An 18,268-nucleotide genomic window follows, 5' to 3' on the forward strand; every position below is an offset into this window, starting at 1 on the left:
ATTTTGCCGCCCGAGCGGTACCGCTTAAGTGTACCGTTCGGAAAAAAATATATATATTTTTTATTTAATAGTTAAGAAATAAATTTTAAGTATATTGATATATTTTTTAATGATTAAAAAAATTATTAAAAAATTGTAAAAATAAATTAAAAATAAATAAAAATAAATTTTACACTGAACGGTACGACCAGCGGTACGGGCATAGTAGCCGGACCCATCCTAAAGAGGTCTTGGCCTCAGCCTCACTGTTTCTTTTTCTATCTTCCATGTTTATCCCATTGCCTCGCGTTCTGATACTTCTTGGTGAGTGTAAAATAATGGGTCAAAAGGATGGGACTCATGTTTGACATCACCATCATTCAGATAAACAAAAGGAAGTTGGCCAGCTTCCATTTGTCAACTGATTTGGGTAAGATTGGTTAGATGTTATTTTATTTTATTTCATATAATTATTATAATTTTATTTAATTTTTATATAAAAAATATTTTAATTAAAAAAATTATATAAATATAAATTTATAATTTGATATAATATATAGATTATAAAATTAACTTTTTATAAAATAAATATAATAAATTCTATAAAATTATATTAATTTATAAATTTACTTTATATATATATTTATTCTTTTTAAACTAATTAAATTTTTCTAATCATTATCCATATATTAAATATTTAATAAAATTAAAAAATTAAAAAAAATGTAGTGTGAACTTATGTTTAGAATTTTTCAACTTTTTATTATTCTCAATTTGCTCTTATTGATACAACATATTTAGTAAGCATCCATTTTTTTTTTTTAATATCAAAAGGTAATTTATTCAACCAAAACATGATTACATCAAAGTATCAGACCACACAATTTGTGAAACACAGTCTGGAAATGAATTCTACCAAACTGTCATAGTCTTATAACCTCCATGCATGTTTAACCATTCTGTGTGCAGCTTCATTTGCCACACGACCAGTGTGCTGTATTGTACATCTAGGGTTCTTCTGCATCAAATCTTTCACATCTTTGATCAAATTCCCTAGCAGGGACATAGACTCACCAACAGCAACTGAGTTACTTTCCACCATTAGATCATGTAGTCCCAAAGGAAAACATAATTGTAAACCCCTCAATATTACTAACAGTTCAATCTCCATGGTCATTCACTTCATTTTCTTTTTCTGCTAGTAGACATGATAACCTTTCCCTTTTCATCTCTTGAGGATAATCCTCACTCCTGCCCTACATTGATCATGAAATATAGCCGATCGATATTCAACTTCAACATCCCTGAAGGGAGGAGGTAACCAGCTACACTTCTAAATATTTTCATCTGCTTTGGCTCCATTCTGACCTCATTGTGTTCTTTATACAAAGCATAATCAAACACTTGCTCAGGCTGAAGGATGTTTCCTTCATGCATCTTCTGATTTCTTCTATACCACATTTCCCATGCTATAAGGAAAAACTTATCTATTCTCCTTTACTCCCATTGGTAAGCATTCATTTAAGTGATGAATAATATTATTCTTATCCTAAACTTTACTATTGTAGTCACAGGTGTTGAAATGACACAATTTAAGTCTTTATATGCCTATAACTTTCGCAATCACTTAAACAATTTAACATGAAGAATGATATTTAACTTGAAATATGTTAGAACTACAGATGTGATTAAAGATGATAAATCTAATATGAAGATGATAGCTCAAATTAAAATGCCAAGCCACTTACGAAGCTGAACGATTGAGAGGCAATTGCAAGACATGCTTTAGGGATTTGTGATACACAGCACGAACCTTTGGAAAGTTGATATGCAGAGCAGCTAGAGTTTGATTTCCATGATCTTACAGAAGGCTCATGATCTCAAAATACAAAGATGCTAATGTTATGCGACCCAAAAATAAAAAAATGATCGCATCACTTTGGAAGAATTTCCATACCATGTATTCCTACTCTCCCCTTTTCCCTATTTTCTCTCACATGGGTGCGAGCTTGTAAACCTGCCAGAATAATTACAAAAGCTTCTTGTATCATGCAGCATTAGTTTACGACAAGAGGGAAAAAAAAAAGTTTGTCTGAATGGTTATCAAATGAACAACCATAGCCCACAGTAGCCAGCCATGCTACATGATCTTCGTCGACACGTGGTCGAATCAACTCCACATTCTTCATCCGTCAAACACCGGTGGTCAATACGAGCATCAGGGATGTGGCAAGCACTCTCTGCCTGTTGGTCGCCCTGTCCCCAAGTATTCAATGCTCTGGCTGGACAGACTTGCAAAGACATTGCACTGGCTCGTCTTGCTTTCTTTTCACCCTGTGCAGGAAGAAACCTCATTACTTATGGGCGTACACGTACACACCCAATTCCAGAATTCATTTCAGAACAAAAAAAGTAAGAATTGCAAAACTGCTACCAAAATCAGGAGGCATGCATGCAGAAAAAGAATTCTTAGAAACTTCTGATTCAATCAGGATTCAGGAAGCATATTTGGAAAAGATTAAAGATGGGTTTAAAATATATTATTTACTATACAACCAGATAAGTAGCAAAGCACCTGAGCAAAAGTCCAGTTTGTTGGGATGTAGGTCTCTGGAAGCCTTTCATGCCAGTCACTTAATACTGGAAGGGGATGACCCTCAGTCGTGAATATAAAATTCCGATTGACCAAAAAGGAATCATCAAACAGAAGATATAGGTACTTGCATCTACAGAAACATTAAAAACATGCCAGAAGGCATCGTTATAGTTTGAGTGTAACAATTCTATGGCAGAGACAATATGCTAGAAGGCAGGAAGAAGAAAGAGGAGGAAAAGGCTCTCACGTTTCAGCAAGGAAAAAACTATGCTGATGATCTTCCAACTGCATGGTTGTTACATCTCTTACGCTTGCATATCCTCCTTCCACTTTGGTGTGTAAATTAAGAGAATTTACAATTGATTCACCCACGTCTAAGTACCATGAATCTGAAAACACGATAAATGATAGGAAGGAAACAATGTAACTTACGAACCTAGAATTTAGGTTAATTCAGTTATAAATTATTTAGTTATGTTATGATTATATTTATTCTTTTTATTAATTACTTATTTATTAAATTATTTCTATGGTAGGATTTTAAGTAATTAGATTGCTACGACACATTTTCTAGAAAGATTAGTAACGTCTAGTGCCTCGTATAGGTCACGAGCTAAGACGTGAGATTTCGGAAGCAGCACTAAGAGGTAAATAGTATGATCATATAAATGTACGCGTAATGTAAATATTATAATTGGGTATGATAATATGATATAGTTTTGATGGTTATCTACGTTGCGCTAAGAGCCAAGTCAAGGTTAGATTGCTTTCACGAACTTCTATGAATTACGATGATTTACATGAAAGTAAGCCTATATATATGTTATGCTTTTATGGATTGTTGATTGATGGATTGAATGTTACAAAAATCACATGGAAATCATGATATGATCATATAATAATTTAAGTTAGGTATTCTATGAATTAAAATAGCCAGATCATGCATGCTTCATTCATGTAGTACTTAGACCATATATGCCATGTATTGTTCATGCAATAACTTAAGTCAAGCATGCCATGTAATAAATAGCCTAATCATGTATGACATGTTCATTAGTTCTCAGATCATGCATGCCATGAAATGTCATAAAATGATTAAATCATGTTAGGCCATGTCATGCTATACTATACCATGTACAAGAATATATCATGTTATGCCATGCCATGTACAAGAATATGCCATGCTAGAAAAGTCTAAGAAGTCCAAGAAAATTATCATGCATCAAGAAAGATAAACATTTTAAGGTAACACGGATCCAAGCGTGTTTACCACAGTTATGCTAAGACGGTACCACGGACTCAAGCGTGGTTACCACAAGTTAAGTGAAACACGGACTCAAGCGTGTTTCACTCCATGTCATGCAAGTTAAGTGAAACACAGACCCAAGCATGTTTCACTCCATGTCAAACAAGATAAGTGAAACACAGACCCAAGCGTGTTTCACTCCATGTCAAGCAAGATAAGTGAAACACGGACCCAAGCGTGTTTCACTCCATGTCAAGCAAGATAAGTGAAACACGGACTCAAGCGTGTTTTACTCCATGTCAAGCAAGATAAGTGAAACACGGACCCAAGCGTGTTTCACTCCACGTCAAGCAGGATAAGTGAAATACGGACTCAAGCGTATTTCACTTCATGTTATGCAAGTTAAGTGAAACACGGACTCAAGCGTGTTTCACTACATGACAAGTTATGTGGTGCCATGGACTCAAGCGTGGTTCACCATGAAATAAGTACAATTCAAGATAAACAAGTTACTCATGCATTCACGCTTCATGTTTGCCATGATTATGAATGTTTCCGCCCATGTTAATCCATGAATGTTATATGAAAGTTATGATAAGGCTTTAAAAACCAAATTTATGCTAAGCTAGATAGTATTTTACGGTATGATGTATTATTTACTGAGTATTCGACTCATTTTTATTGTTTGTCTTTTTGTTTTCTTCTATGTTGATTGCCACAGATGGTGATTATGATGATGCAGAGCTGGATGGCCAGGAGTAGATTTAGTACAAGGACTTAGAGATGAATAAGTGTCATTTACACAAGGATTAAGTTTCTTTTATGTCATTTCAATAATTAGTCTTGTTTAAGATTAGCTCATGTTTTGCTTTATTCAGTTTCAAGTTTCAAGACTATTTATATCCTTTCAGTTAAGTTTCTTGCAATAAATAAGGTATTTCAGAGTAATGAGTCTTTTTACCGGGCATTTTATCATGTTTGTTAGTAACGTCTCTATCCTACGGGAACGGGGTGTTACAAACAAAGATGTGAAAATCAGAATAGTTCAAAGCACAGCTAAACAACGCCATGATTCAAAAGAGAGGTGTGATGCGTCTGCATGGTGACTACAAGCATGCACATAATGAAGCTTAAAGCAAACACACTTTTTTTTAATCTTTTTAAGGACACAATAATGACAATGTAACTAATGTGTCCCTTGTAACCTGGTTACCACAATGCCTAAAAGGTCCAGCAACTGTCAACTTGGAAGCTGAAATGTTTAAAAGAAGATTACAACTTTTGGACATTACCCCAAATTTACCCCCTATAGATGGTTTAGTAAGTTCAAAGCTTAAACAAGGGTAACATTTCAATATATATATATTATAAGATTAGAGAAAATAATGGACTGTCAATAAAATTAACTGATATAAAAATTTCTCAGACCTTTGGTGGCTTGATATAAGTAGAATGTTGACTCTGCAAATTCAGGGCGCAAAGGGTAATATTTTTCTGTGGGATGCAACATTTGATGGTCCAGTAGATACCTGAATAATTTTATAGTTTCATGTTAGCTGTTTCTTTACCATTATGAACAAAAACTTCTGCCATGGTAGAAACCAAACACAGAAACTAAATTTTTTGAGAAGTACCACAGAACCTGAATTAAGCAACGCTAGTAATTATTCCAGTTTATATGAGTAAAGGAAGACATAACAAAAACCTCAAAAGCAGGTACCTCTCTGGTAGAACCCCAAACCTCTCCCATACATGGAAAAATTCACGATGTGATGAATTAGCAGCTGCAATATCCCCAACGAGAACCTAATTTCCATGATTAAAATATAAAGATCAGAAGATTTTTTTATGAGGCTTCAAATTTTAATTTACTTTTTAAAATTAAATAAAATAATAAATGAAATGTAATTACCTGTAGGCCCGGCCAAAATGCTTGAAGGCTTGTAAGCTGCCAATACGTAGCCTTTCCCGTTCTCATATCAGCTTCGTGGTACCTAAATTATAATAACAAGCTTCAAATAACAAACACTATTTTCCAGCAAACTAATTAATAGGTGAATATATATTCTTTTGGCTTCTAGGTTCCGGATAAAAAGTCCTACTATAATATTTATATTTGAGGAGGTTCTTTTAGGATATGTAAGGTAAAATACAAGGTTTTAATATTTACACAAATGATGTATAAGGCGTTTCACGCTCAACTTGCCAATAGTAACTTAAAAAAACACTTCCAATCGTTAAAAAACTTAAAAACCATATATTATTGACAGTTCAAGTTGTAAAGTTCTAATTACAAGAGAGAGAGAGAGAGATTTCCCCCCATAATTTACGGTTTATAGCCAAAAGGGTTCTATCCACTTCCCTTCAGTTTGTATTTTTTCTACTTCTGTATAATGTATTAATTTCACCAGCACTAATTTTAGAAATGTGTTGGTCAAATGTAATATTAGATGGTAGGTCATTCAAATTGAGCGAATTCCAGGTAAAAAGTTGGGCATGTCATCAAATCTTTTTATATATTACTGAGGCTGCATCTATTCTTGCATTAGAAAATGGAATCCACACATTAATTTAAACTTAATTCAGCACAACAAAACGGAATGAAAATGACAAGCTTAAGAATACTCAAGAAAATCAAACCACCTGAATTTTAAAAAACTGGCTAGAGATTTTGACAGAATGAACTGGAGATTCGAGAAGCCAAAATAAAGGCGGCAAAGGCCAGCACACAAAATCATCATAAGTAAAATTCTCTAGACAGGTAAAAAACCTAAACTAAACAACCATGGGTGGAAAAAAAAAAAGGCTTAGAAACAGTCAAATTCAACAGAGCTAGACATTGGTTCAGTACCATGGACCATGTCTGAAATATTTTTGCACTGCAAGATAAGCAGAATGAAACATTCTCCAAAACTCCTCCTTCCCAAAAAGAATGTGGGCCTTGAATAGATACTCATAGAATGAATCAACCCCTACAAGAGACAGAATCCAAAATGAGATATATTCAACCCTTACTCGTCAAATTCAAAGAGGCAAGATGAAGCTTATAAAAGGATGCTGACATATTTAGAAGCCTCAGAAACCAGACATTAAAATCCCACAAAAACAAAAATCTATGCCCAAAGATTACCTACCAGCCCCAATACCAGACGAATGCTCGAGCCATTCCCCGGTTGCCACATCCAGTGTCGTTCCAAATAAATTCAATGAGCTCCGCATGCTCCACAACTTACGAAGAGAGCGTAAAGCGGCATATTCATATATGGGGTCACCAGTCAATCGTGATAAGGCTCCCATTTCAAGAATCAAAGACCCTAAATCCACAATGAAAACCAGCCAATTTCAGGGCGGCACTTTTTTTTTTATAGCCTCATCTTTAACTTTCAAAGATAAGCATATTACCACACCCTGAAGTGCTTGTTTCAGTAGTCTCATTCACCATCACTCCATACTGTCCACAGAATTTCGCATTGATGCGGAGTCATATATCCTTCTTACAAACAAACAGACGATATTCGTACATTTTAAGAATTTAAGCATGAATTGCTTGAAAGGATTATGTAAGATGTGTGCAAGTAATGCCTAAGCTTGTCTTCAACATCTTAATAGAATCAACAGAGAATGCTCCAGTATATGATTGATGACATTTTGTGTAGGATGACGACAGAGATATTTTAACTCTTTAAATTTGCAGCTGCTTTACATTTCTGAAAAGCATCAGAAGCATAACTGATACAGTTCAAAATTTGTTTAAAAATTAATGTTCACATAGTGGATCAGCGGCTAGGATTAAATGTATGATGGCTATTCTTTGTTATCCATATAATTGCCTTGCCTTGTTGGTCCTTCCAAGAAATCTAGGATCTTTTTTATTCCAGCACTCCATGTAGAGGGTTTTTTCTTTTTCTTTTTTTTTTCCCTTCTGAGAAACTAAGAGTTCAATAGACAGTTTAAGTAATTTCTTGTCTCATCATGGCCTTGGTTGTGTCAGTTGTATCAAAGGTGATCTATCACTTCACAACAAAGAAGAACGTAAAAGTTGAAAAAAATCGAAATCCAACTGGAGTGGTTATTGAAACAGCTTGATGAATTGGAAGTCTACATGGAGATCCCAAAAGGCAACTACAAACCCTTGGACATATCAACGGTGATCTTTAGTATCAAAGTTCTAGGTTAAGGAAACAAAATTCCATTCATAATGTGGGATCCGTGGAATAAGTGACAAAATTCCATTCATGATGTGGGAAAGTGCTAGCCACGTTTGTGTTAAAACCCCAAAGTGACTAGTCAATACTACAATTTGAGCCCCTTGAATTTTCTTTTAAGTAATCAAGAGCTTTATTGATGAATCCATGTACATGGGATGCATACAAAAGAGACACCTAAGTAGGATCCCTTGGAATCATTATATAGGGCAAGAACTACTCATTCCGAGGTAATGTAGAATCTCATTCACGATGTCCTACACCCCTTATACTCAAATCTTTTTTATTTTTTGATCAGTAAAAGTAAAGCTTTGTTAATAGTATATTTTTACTCAATCTGGCAAGAACCCTTATCCTCACCCTGGTGTATTATGGTATCTTTTTATAAATTACCAGTAGTATCTTTTAAATTCTCAATCTCAGATATTAAAAGTATTGAAATCAGGCTAATTTATAGCCAAAAACAACTGAGCATTGACTAGACAAAATATGGTTCAGTTATCCCACATAAAAAGTAAGCTATTTTCAATATAAATGGAAAACCCATATATAGAGTTGTCTCAAAGAATATCTTTAAATATTGAATTTCATAATATTATTTAACTTTACAAGCCTTGTTCAAAGGCTTGCTACTTTGCTGGTGCAACAAAAAAGCACAATCCTATATGTTTCTTGTTTCTAGAAGAAGACAACCTAAATTGGTTTAGAAAGTTAGTAGGATATCAGAGATATATCCTTTTTGATAAGTATATCAGAGATATATCCTAAGGTTAATAAATATGAGTTTCTGCTTAAGGACGGTTTGGTAGTAGTACCTTTAAGTTAATCCATGCATATGGCAACCCAGTGGGTGTATTGAATGCAGGTAGAAACCGCTTCCCTAAATCTTCAGCCAAGAAAAGCAGCTCGTTCCTGTAGGAGCTATTAACCAACCTGTTTGTAGAATCAGTTGCAAGTATATGAGCAGAAACAAGTCCTCCAAGAACTCTTATGTTGCACTACACAATAACGACCAAGTGGAAAAGAACACCATTAAAACACTTTGAAAGCAACTGCTATCCAGCAAATGTTGCTCCTTGAATGATTCCAGAAATAGAAACTATAATCATTGGCTTCATCAGGTTTGAGTAATCTATAATCATATCAAATGAAGCTTTAGAATCAACCAAACTGAAGTTTTTCCAATAAGTATTTCAATTACATACCTCAAAAAGATTTATCCTTGCATCGACATTGAATGTTAGATTTTCAGAAAGCCAAAGTACTGCCCTTTCAAATTCAGTGTTGTTACCCAAAATAACAAGGCTGAGAGAGAGAGAGAGAGAGAGAGAGATTTCATATCAGAAATAATAATCACACCATATAAAATGAAATTTAGCATAAATTATTGCAATGACTAGAAACACAACAATACTAATTGAAGAAATGCATCCACATGTTATACCTGGATAAAGATTCAACAAGTGTAAGGGCAGATCCCTTATAGTCTTGTGGTAAGTGTTCAAGCTGTAATGGAGAAAACAAAACCTTTATATTTCCCCTTGTAACCAACTATCAATGAATCCTAAATAATGAAAATTACCTTCAGATTTCCAAGCTCACTAAGAGAGTCAGTGAAAGATTTAGTAAGAGGCTTTAGCTCATCGTGCTGCAAGGGATATAACAAATTACGATGCCATGAGATGGAACTAATATGCCAACTTGTACATACATCATTGAAGATCACAAACTGACCGGGAATGCATGGGCCAAGTAGTTGTCATATGCATGGTAAAACCTGAAAAGAGATATAACGAAGACTGTTACATTTCCCCTAAATATTCCCTAAACGATAGATGCCAATATAATTTTGTAACCACATGTTTCTCACCATTTTTCTTTTTCTCTTTGTTCGAAAGGCAAATCCATGTAGAATCAAGATTCAATTGCAATGAAGATAGCCATGAACACAACAGGAACAAATTATGTAAAATCCTTTTATTTTACACTTTAAATGCTTCAAAGGAACCCTTTTTATTCTTAGGAAAGAAGTACTCAGCCGGACTCAACAAACCACATATTTTCCCAATACTCATAAATTTTAAGAAAAAATGAGATTAGAAATAAAATTGTTCCAACTAATAGGGACTAAAAACAAAAGACAAAGCACCAATCTACCTCCAACTTCAATCAGACACCAAGCATTTGCCCATACAGATATCGACGCGTATTCCCTATAAAACTATCCTAGTGCCAAAAACAAAATCCAATCAAAACCCAAATTTACAATCACTAAGAAGTTAGCAAGCTAAACCCTCAAAGTACCCGCAAAAAGTTGACCGCTATAGATAAATTCAACGCACCCATAAGCGCACCAAGACCAAATGAAGACTCATCAGTGCAAAAAAATGAATATCAACACGAAAGCAATGGAATTGAGCCCAGAGTATGAATTGGGTGAGCGAGAAGCTTTTCTGGCCTTACATCTTGCGAACTTTCTCTCTCATCTGTCTCTTCCTAGCAGCCCAACGGTGATCGACCTGAGAGGTACACGGGTTTAAGATGGCGGGAGAGATCACGAGGAACAGGAACATCCATGTCCAAGCAGAGTTGCGGAGCAACATGGTTTTCGTTTCGGTGTTTAATTCCAATGCGGAGGCTGTTGCAGTGGATCTTGTCTTCCAACAACGAAAGAAGGGACTCACGCTGGACCGTAAGCTGTAGCAATCCATCTATTAGGGCACTAGCAATTGTTCATGCATCTTTATCTTTAAAATCACATATTTTAAAAATTAATTTTAAACATAAAGAAAAATTCATAGATTAAATTATATATTTTTTATCAAATAATAATAAAATATTATTATATTTTTTTTTTTAAATCTAAATAGTCCAATAAATTCAAATCAAATTTAATATCAAGTCCAATAAATTCAAACTATCGTATATATATTTAGCAATATAAAAAAATTCACACATATTTTATGTGTAGTCTAATTTTATACAAATTTATAATTTGAAAAAGAAAAAATAATAAAAATAATATTTGAAAAAGGAAAATGACATCTTCAAAAATAAATAATGACTATTCATAATTATTCAAAATTATAGATATAGATAAGTTAATGTAAATATTTTAAGGGAAGTTTATTCAAATTTAAGAATAAAGATGAAGATAGATAAGTCATTATTAGTGCTCTTAGGCAGCTTGACATTGAGATTTGTATTTTGAGTTTTAATATTAAATATTAAAATATTATATTTTAATATTATTATTATTATAAAATTAAAAAAATTTGAATTATTTATTATATTTTATATGAAGATTTAAAAAAGTTGTAATAATGATATATAAATTTTATATTTAAGATGAAAAATCTCAATGACCAAACCAAATCTAGTAAAAATATTTTAATTCAAAATTTTAGTTTCACTTAAAACTTTCTTAAATTTTTATATAATAAATAATTTAATTTTTTTAAATTTAAAAATAATAATAATATTTAAAAATAATATTTTAAACTTTTATTTTAATTTGAAATTCTCTCCTCACTTACAAAATCTGCCCTTAGACTATTTGATGGGTAAGATATGCTGTGACACCCTGTCCAATTACGTGATGCCACCTAATTCGATAGGTATCTGGTTTTACATCGGCAGAAAATAATCACGTGGCAATGGGTTTGCCAACGCGTGCTTTTTTATCTTTTTAATTTTATTAGGTATAAATAAAGTTACAATAAAATCACGTAATAATTTATATATTAATATTAATTTATTTATATTTAAAATTTAAATTAATATTATTTTTAATAAAATTTATTTTTTCAATCATATCAAATTAAGAGATATATTAATACACAATTATATTTATAATTAAATTTTTTTTCCTTTTTAAGTTTTTTTTAATCCAAAAAAATCGATAATTAATCTCGTTTAGTACAGCTATTAATATTTCTTAAATAATCTTATCAAAAATTTATTTTTTATTACTTTTATTTGGTATTAATTTGCAAAAATTAAAAACAAGAGAAATTAAAATGTTCTTAGTGTAAACGTAGTAATTGTTTATTGAATAATGCTAGTCCCACCATCGGAGCTCTCGCGAAACATTTTTTTGTTTTTATTTTTTTTAACTACGTGATTAATGAAATATTTTTAAATAATATTATGATTTTATTTTTAAAAAATTGAGTGTTTAAAAAATAAGTGTAAAAAATATTTTTTAAAAAAAAACTTCAATTTGTACTAACAGAAGCTCTCAACTTGGGGTGTAAGCCGGTCGGTCCGGACAAAAAAACCGATCGGACCGAACCGAATTCTAGTCCGGTTGGTCTCGATCTTAAAAAGTGTGGACTGAATAGTATTTGGTCCGATCCCGAAATTTATAAATTTTGAACTAGACCAAACCGAATGGACCGAACTCTTATATATATTTTTAAAATATTTTTAATAATTTAATATAATCTTTTTATATAGTAATTATATAAGTTAATGATGTAATTTTCATCTAATTTATTATTATTGATCATATAAAATATATTTGTAATGAGTTAATTATATAATCTACGTTAATAATTCACTTAATTTTAATTTAATAATTTAAATAAATTTTACTTTTAATATATTAAAAAAAAGATGAAAAAAATAGGGCTGAATAGAAATCCAAAAATTCGACTCCAACCCCGACTCTGATTTGTCGGAGTTTTTTTCCCAAGGAAAGTCGGAGTCAAAGGTGGAGATGAACCGAATCCAATTCGCTCCGACTCCGACTCCGCTCCGACTTTACTCCGATATTGTACATATTTAATAAAAATATATGTATTTTTCTATGTATTAATCATATAAATATAATAACATGTTATAATAATGTATAAATACTAAAATGCATAATAACATATAACACCAATGGATAAACACTAATATATCAATAATAAATTTATAATAACGTGTAGTACTAATGTATAATAACTAAAGTATTGATTATGTAGATTTTATATAACTATATCTTATATAGTTAGTTAAACTCAATAATATATATACTAGCATGAGTTAATTATTATTATAAAAATATCTATATTCTTTATACATTAATCATATATATTTTATATAACTATAACTTATATAGTGAGTTAAATACTAGTATGAATAAATGTAACTAAAATAATATAATTTTACTATAATAACGTGTAACACTAATGTACCTAATATACCATGTAGTAGTAATGTATAGACTATAGTAATCAATCTATGATTCTATAATAACTTGTTGGAATAAAATTCGTTACAATTTGTATTGGTTCTTTTGTTGTAAATTGTAACTTGTTGATGGAATTAGAACTTGATGGATGATGAGCCATGAGTTGGTTAGATAATTTGAGAGGATAGATGATAATGGATAATTAGTTTGTAATTTTAGTTATGTATTTTTAATTTGTAATTTTGTATAAATAATTTTAATTTGTAATTTTAGTTATGTATTTTTAATGTGTGTATCATAGTTGGAAAATTTTTTCTTGTAAGTTTGAATTTTGTTTTATTTTACAATATCTAAGATTTTAATGTGCGTATCAAGTTCTAAAGATCTAAAGATGAAGGATCATTGTGTGAATGATTTCTTTTTACAAATTTGGTTAAATAAATTAAAAATTATATTTTAAAAAATGGAAGCCCAAATCAGATTAGAGTCTAAAATTGTAAAATTAAAATATCAAATAGATTAAAAAAAAAAGTCCAATAGAAAATCCTAACTCCGACTCCACTCCAACAAAGTCTGAGTCGGACGACGATAATACCAACTCTAAAAAATCTAAAAAAAAAATTACACCGAATCGGACTAGTCTCTAAAAATGTTAGGTTTGAAAAAATGATGATCCACAAATTTCAATCCATCACAGTATCCGGTGTACACCCCTACTCCCTGCTGTGGGAGTAGCATTAGGTGTACTATTATTTTCAACCCGTGAGTGGATTATGTACGTGTGTCTGTGACTAATACATTGTACGTGTGTGTCTGTGACTAATACATTTGTCACTATATTTTTATTTGTATTTTAGGTGGTTATCGATGTCCTCTCCCATCGTTTATACCTTTTCATGATGTTTTTTTTTTTTGAAAATACCTTTTCATGATGTTAATATATCTTTAGTTTGCCCAAAAATATCTTATCACTATAGTAAGCGTGATAATGAATGCTTTAAGATGACTTTTTGTGCAGGAAATGAACTTTATTATTTCTTTTACCAGCTAGTACTTGTCGATCATTATTATAATTAATTCTATATTGGTTTACACCGAGAATATCTTCTCTCTCTCCACGAGAATAGCATTACATTATATCAAGAAAAAATTATATAATGTGGGAAAACCTCTTATATCAACCCATGATTTGCTATGAAATAATTGATATCAATCCATGATTTGCTAGGGAATTAATATGGGCTATCAAAGTAATAAATGGTAGGATTTGAGTTATTAATGTAAGAAAAATCAAATAATTTACATGCTTAGTATTTGGGTTATCTATATAAGGAATTCTCATCTTTTTTTCAAGTCTTGTATGAAATTGGAGGACCGACTCCCTCAAAGTGGCCACCATTTTTTTCTTGTCACTACAGTCAAATATAGGTTCAAAAATTACCACAAAGTTTCGTACCAAAGTGGTATCAGAGATTGGACATGAAGAATCGAGTTCAACAATTGAGCAAGGTTAACATCAACTTATGAACCAACTCACGAAAATTCTCTAGCTATTGTCCACACAAAATCATTCTCAACTAGAGCATGGTGAGTCATCTCTTAGTCCTTATGTTACTCGGGATAAATTTGGCCACTATGGTTCCGGCTTCAAATCCCTACGTCTTGAGTTCCTTGGTATAATGGGGACGAGGACCCCATGAGTTGGGTCGATTGAGTTGAGCAATTTTTCCGCTACTATGGCATTCCACTGGTTGACAAGGTGATTCTCTCCTCTTTTCACTTAGAGGACAATGCACAACTATGGTATCAACTCCCCTGGCAAGAGGATTGAAACACTTGGGAAGAATTAGGTCAAGGATTGCACGTCCAGTTTGGCCCAAGCCAACTTTTCGACCCCTTTGGTGAACTAAGATGGATCCATTCAAACTAACAACAGTTTGAAGTTCTCCTTGACAAGGTCAAGGTACTATCACTTGAGAAGTAAATGAGTGGCTTTGTAAGCTGCTTGAATGATTTCATCAAAGTCAATGTCCTCGTCGCCCTCCTCCCAAATCTCTCGTCCACTATTGGTCTGGCTTGAGTTTACAAAGCCCATAACTCTGCTATAAGCAAACACCCAAGCTTTGAACCAAAAATACTGTCACAAGCCCCCGCTCAGCATTGTCACTCTCACTTAGGCCATTTCACAAACACCCATGTTGCATTTATCGCTTCCAACGCTAATACCATGACTCAACCATCTTGCCACCAGCATTCTCAACATCCACAAACCCAAACATCATACACTCATTTACCCACCAAAAGGTTGACACCTAATGAATTATGTGAAAGGCAACAAAGAGGTCTTTGTTTCAAACGTACTGAGAGATATAGACCTAGGCATCAATGCAAGTGGTTGTTCATGATTGAGGCATACTAGGCCAATGAGAACAACGACGTGGTGATGGCAGATGACACAGACCTTGATGATGACATCCCAAGTGTTCCTTCCATCTCCTTGCATGCCCTAGCTGGGTCGAATGCACCCGAAACCTTCAAGGTTTTTGGAAAAATCGGCAGCACCTCTACCCTTATCTTGGTGGCAGCACTCATAACCTTGTGAGTGAGGTTGTGGCTCATACAACAAAATTGCAATAAGTTGGTAGCATCAGCCTTGGAGGTTATGGTCGCATCAATAGAGAAAATGACTAGCTGTGGTTATTGCAAGCAGACATGTTTAGAAGTGTAGGGCTTAGTCTTCAATGTCAACCTTTTCGTCCTATTATCAGAAGATTACGTGTTGCTTCTAGGTGCACAATGGTTGAAGCTACTCGGGCTAGTTGTTATGGACTTTGGGCGCATGGTTTTTTGTTTCTCTTAGGCAAGTCAATCTATGCACTGGGCATGTGTTAAAAAAGTAGGACAAAATGTTGGGTTAGCTTCTTTATAGCAGACAACTGACAAAGGATAATTGGAGGGGCTACTCAGAAAGTGTATGAAGATGTGTTTTAAGAATCACGGGAGCTACTGCCATCATGAAAATATGATCATCGAATCCAAGTGTATAATGGAATGGACCCAACCATAGTCAAACCCTACAGTTACCCACAATATCAAAAGGAAGCAATTGAGAAAATTGTAGCAAACATGCCTTCAACATGCATTATCCTTGAGTCTACTAGCCATTATTTTTTACCTATTATTTTGGTGAAAAAACAAGACAACACTTGGCATATGTGCATGGACTACAATAAATTGAATAAAATCACGGTCAAAGACAAGTTTCCAATTCCTTTGATCAAGAAACTCTTGGACGAAATTCATGGTGCATGTATTTTTTATAAGCTCGATTTACTCTTTGAATATCATCAAATTTGAATGGTTCTAGATGATGTGGCAAAAACAACATTATGAACACATGAAGACCACTTTGAATTCTTGGTTTTATCTTTTGGCGTAAGAAATGCTCCTTTGACGTTTCAAGCCCTTATAATGAAGTTTCTAAAAGGTACCTATATAAGTTCATTCTTTTTGTTTTTTCACGATATATTGGTATATAGTTCCAATTAGGAATATCACCTTATACAATTGGAGAAGGTTCTCTTAGTGTTACAGCTAAATAAGTTATTTGTTAAGAAATCTAAGTGCCAGTTTGTAGAAACTCGAGTCTACTACCTTGGCCACATTGTGATAGAAAATGGTGTAGAAGTTAACCTTGACAAAGTCTCTACCTTAGTTCAATGGCCAAAACCATGTGGTGTGAAATAGTTGCAAGTCTTCTTGGGATTGGCGAGGTACTACTGGTGCTTTATACAACATTTTGGAAAAATCGCAGCACCACTCACCTAAATGTTAAAAAATGATGGTTTCTCAGGGAGTAATTCATCCAAAGCAACCCTTGACAAATTGAAGGAAGCCATGACCCAAGCACCAGTTTAGCCCTATTGGAATTCACCAAGACCTTCTTTGTTGCTTGTGATGCTTTTGAAGGTGGTGCTAGAGTTGTTATTCATTAAGGACGTCCCACAGCTTTCTTAAGTTAGCCTTACAAGGATAAACTATTTTTGCTAACATACAAGGAAATGTTAACACTAGTATTGGCTGTACAAAAGTGGTGATCCTATTTATTAGAATGTCATTTTATGGCTAGGACCAATCATCAAAGCCTCAAGTATCTATGGTCTCAGAAGAGTACTGTGAGTACCAAAAAAAGGTTGCTACACAAGCACTTGGGCTTTGACATTATAAGAGTACAAGTGTGGGTGAGACAATGTGGTGGCATATGCTTTGTTTAGATAAGATCGTATGGGAAAGCAATAAGGAGGGTTAGCCATAATTTTGTACTTGATTCTGAATTGGATCGAGGTCATCAAATATGAAGTTTATAGCAATTTTGAGTTACCTAAATTAAAAGACAAAATCAATAGTGGAGAAGTAGTGAGCTTGTGGAAGTTTACAAATGGTCTTTATACTCTTCAAAGATTGGATATACTTGCCACAAGACTCTAAGTTAATTGCCAATCTTCTCAGCCAATTCCAAGGAGCATTCCATAAAGGATACCATAAGTCATAAAAGAGTACATCCTGGTTTGTGATGTATATCAACATAACAAAGTCTCTAATCCGACTTCGACAGTATTATTTCAACCTTTACCCATTCCTAATAAGATTTAGGAAGACATCTCCATACATTTTAATAGTGACTTACCAAAATCCAAGGGAAAGACAACCATATTGGTCGCAATGTTGTCCAAATATGGGCACTTCTTAGCTCTGAGTCATCCACATACAGCCCCTACAATTGTTTAGTTAGTTTTTTACCAAATTTGTTGACTGCATAGGCTACCCTAAATTATTGTTGGGAATCATTACATGACACTTACGAGTCTATTTTGAATGGAGCTATTTTGACTCCACAACACCAGTTTTAATTTTAGCTCCCCTTACCTTCCTCAAACAGGTAATCAAACAAAATTAGTCATTTGCATAGGAGAGATGTGCTTAACGTGCTTTGCATAGGTTCAACCTAAGGAATGGGCCGATAAGTTGGTTAGCTTGGGTAGAGTATAGTTACAATACTACTT

General features: G+C 33.3%; 1 protein-coding gene across 3 annotated transcripts; it reads right to left on the bottom strand.

The window, feature by feature from the left end:
- Positions 1–790: 790 nt before the first annotated feature.
- Positions 791–10,757, bottom strand: LOC122281344 (alpha-mannosidase I MNS5). Of its 3 annotated transcripts, none has more exons than XM_043092749.1 (16): positions 10,490–10,757; positions 9,761–9,803; positions 9,609–9,674; positions 9,471–9,532; positions 9,232–9,331; positions 8,842–9,024; positions 7,224–7,272; positions 6,956–7,135; positions 6,673–6,793; positions 5,734–5,815; positions 5,542–5,627; positions 5,250–5,350; positions 2,823–2,964; positions 2,555–2,705; positions 2,096–2,313; positions 791–1,996 (listed from the first exon to the last, which is right to left on the bottom strand). In XM_043092749.1, exons 1-16 carry the CDS (start codon positions 10,735–10,737, stop codon positions 1,963–1,965), a joined length of 1,866 nt encoding a protein of 621 aa, XP_042948683.1. In that variant the 5' UTR covers positions 10,738–10,757; the 3' UTR covers positions 791–1,962. The 3 variants fall into 3 exon arrangements, with proteins under 3 accessions (XP_042948683.1, XP_042948685.1, XP_042948684.1); XM_043092751.1 differs by lacking the exon at positions 10,490–10,757 and adding an exon at positions 9,897–10,466; XM_043092750.1 differs by having other exon boundaries at positions 791–2,313.
- Between the last annotated feature and the right edge of the window lie 7,511 nt (positions 10,758–18,268).

The sequence above is a fragment of the Carya illinoinensis genome, chromosome 11 (assembly GCF_018687715.1).
Source record: "Carya illinoinensis cultivar Pawnee chromosome 11, C.illinoinensisPawnee_v1, whole genome shotgun sequence".
NCBI classification, from domain to species: domain Eukaryota; kingdom Viridiplantae; phylum Streptophyta; class Magnoliopsida; order Fagales; family Juglandaceae; genus Carya; species Carya illinoinensis.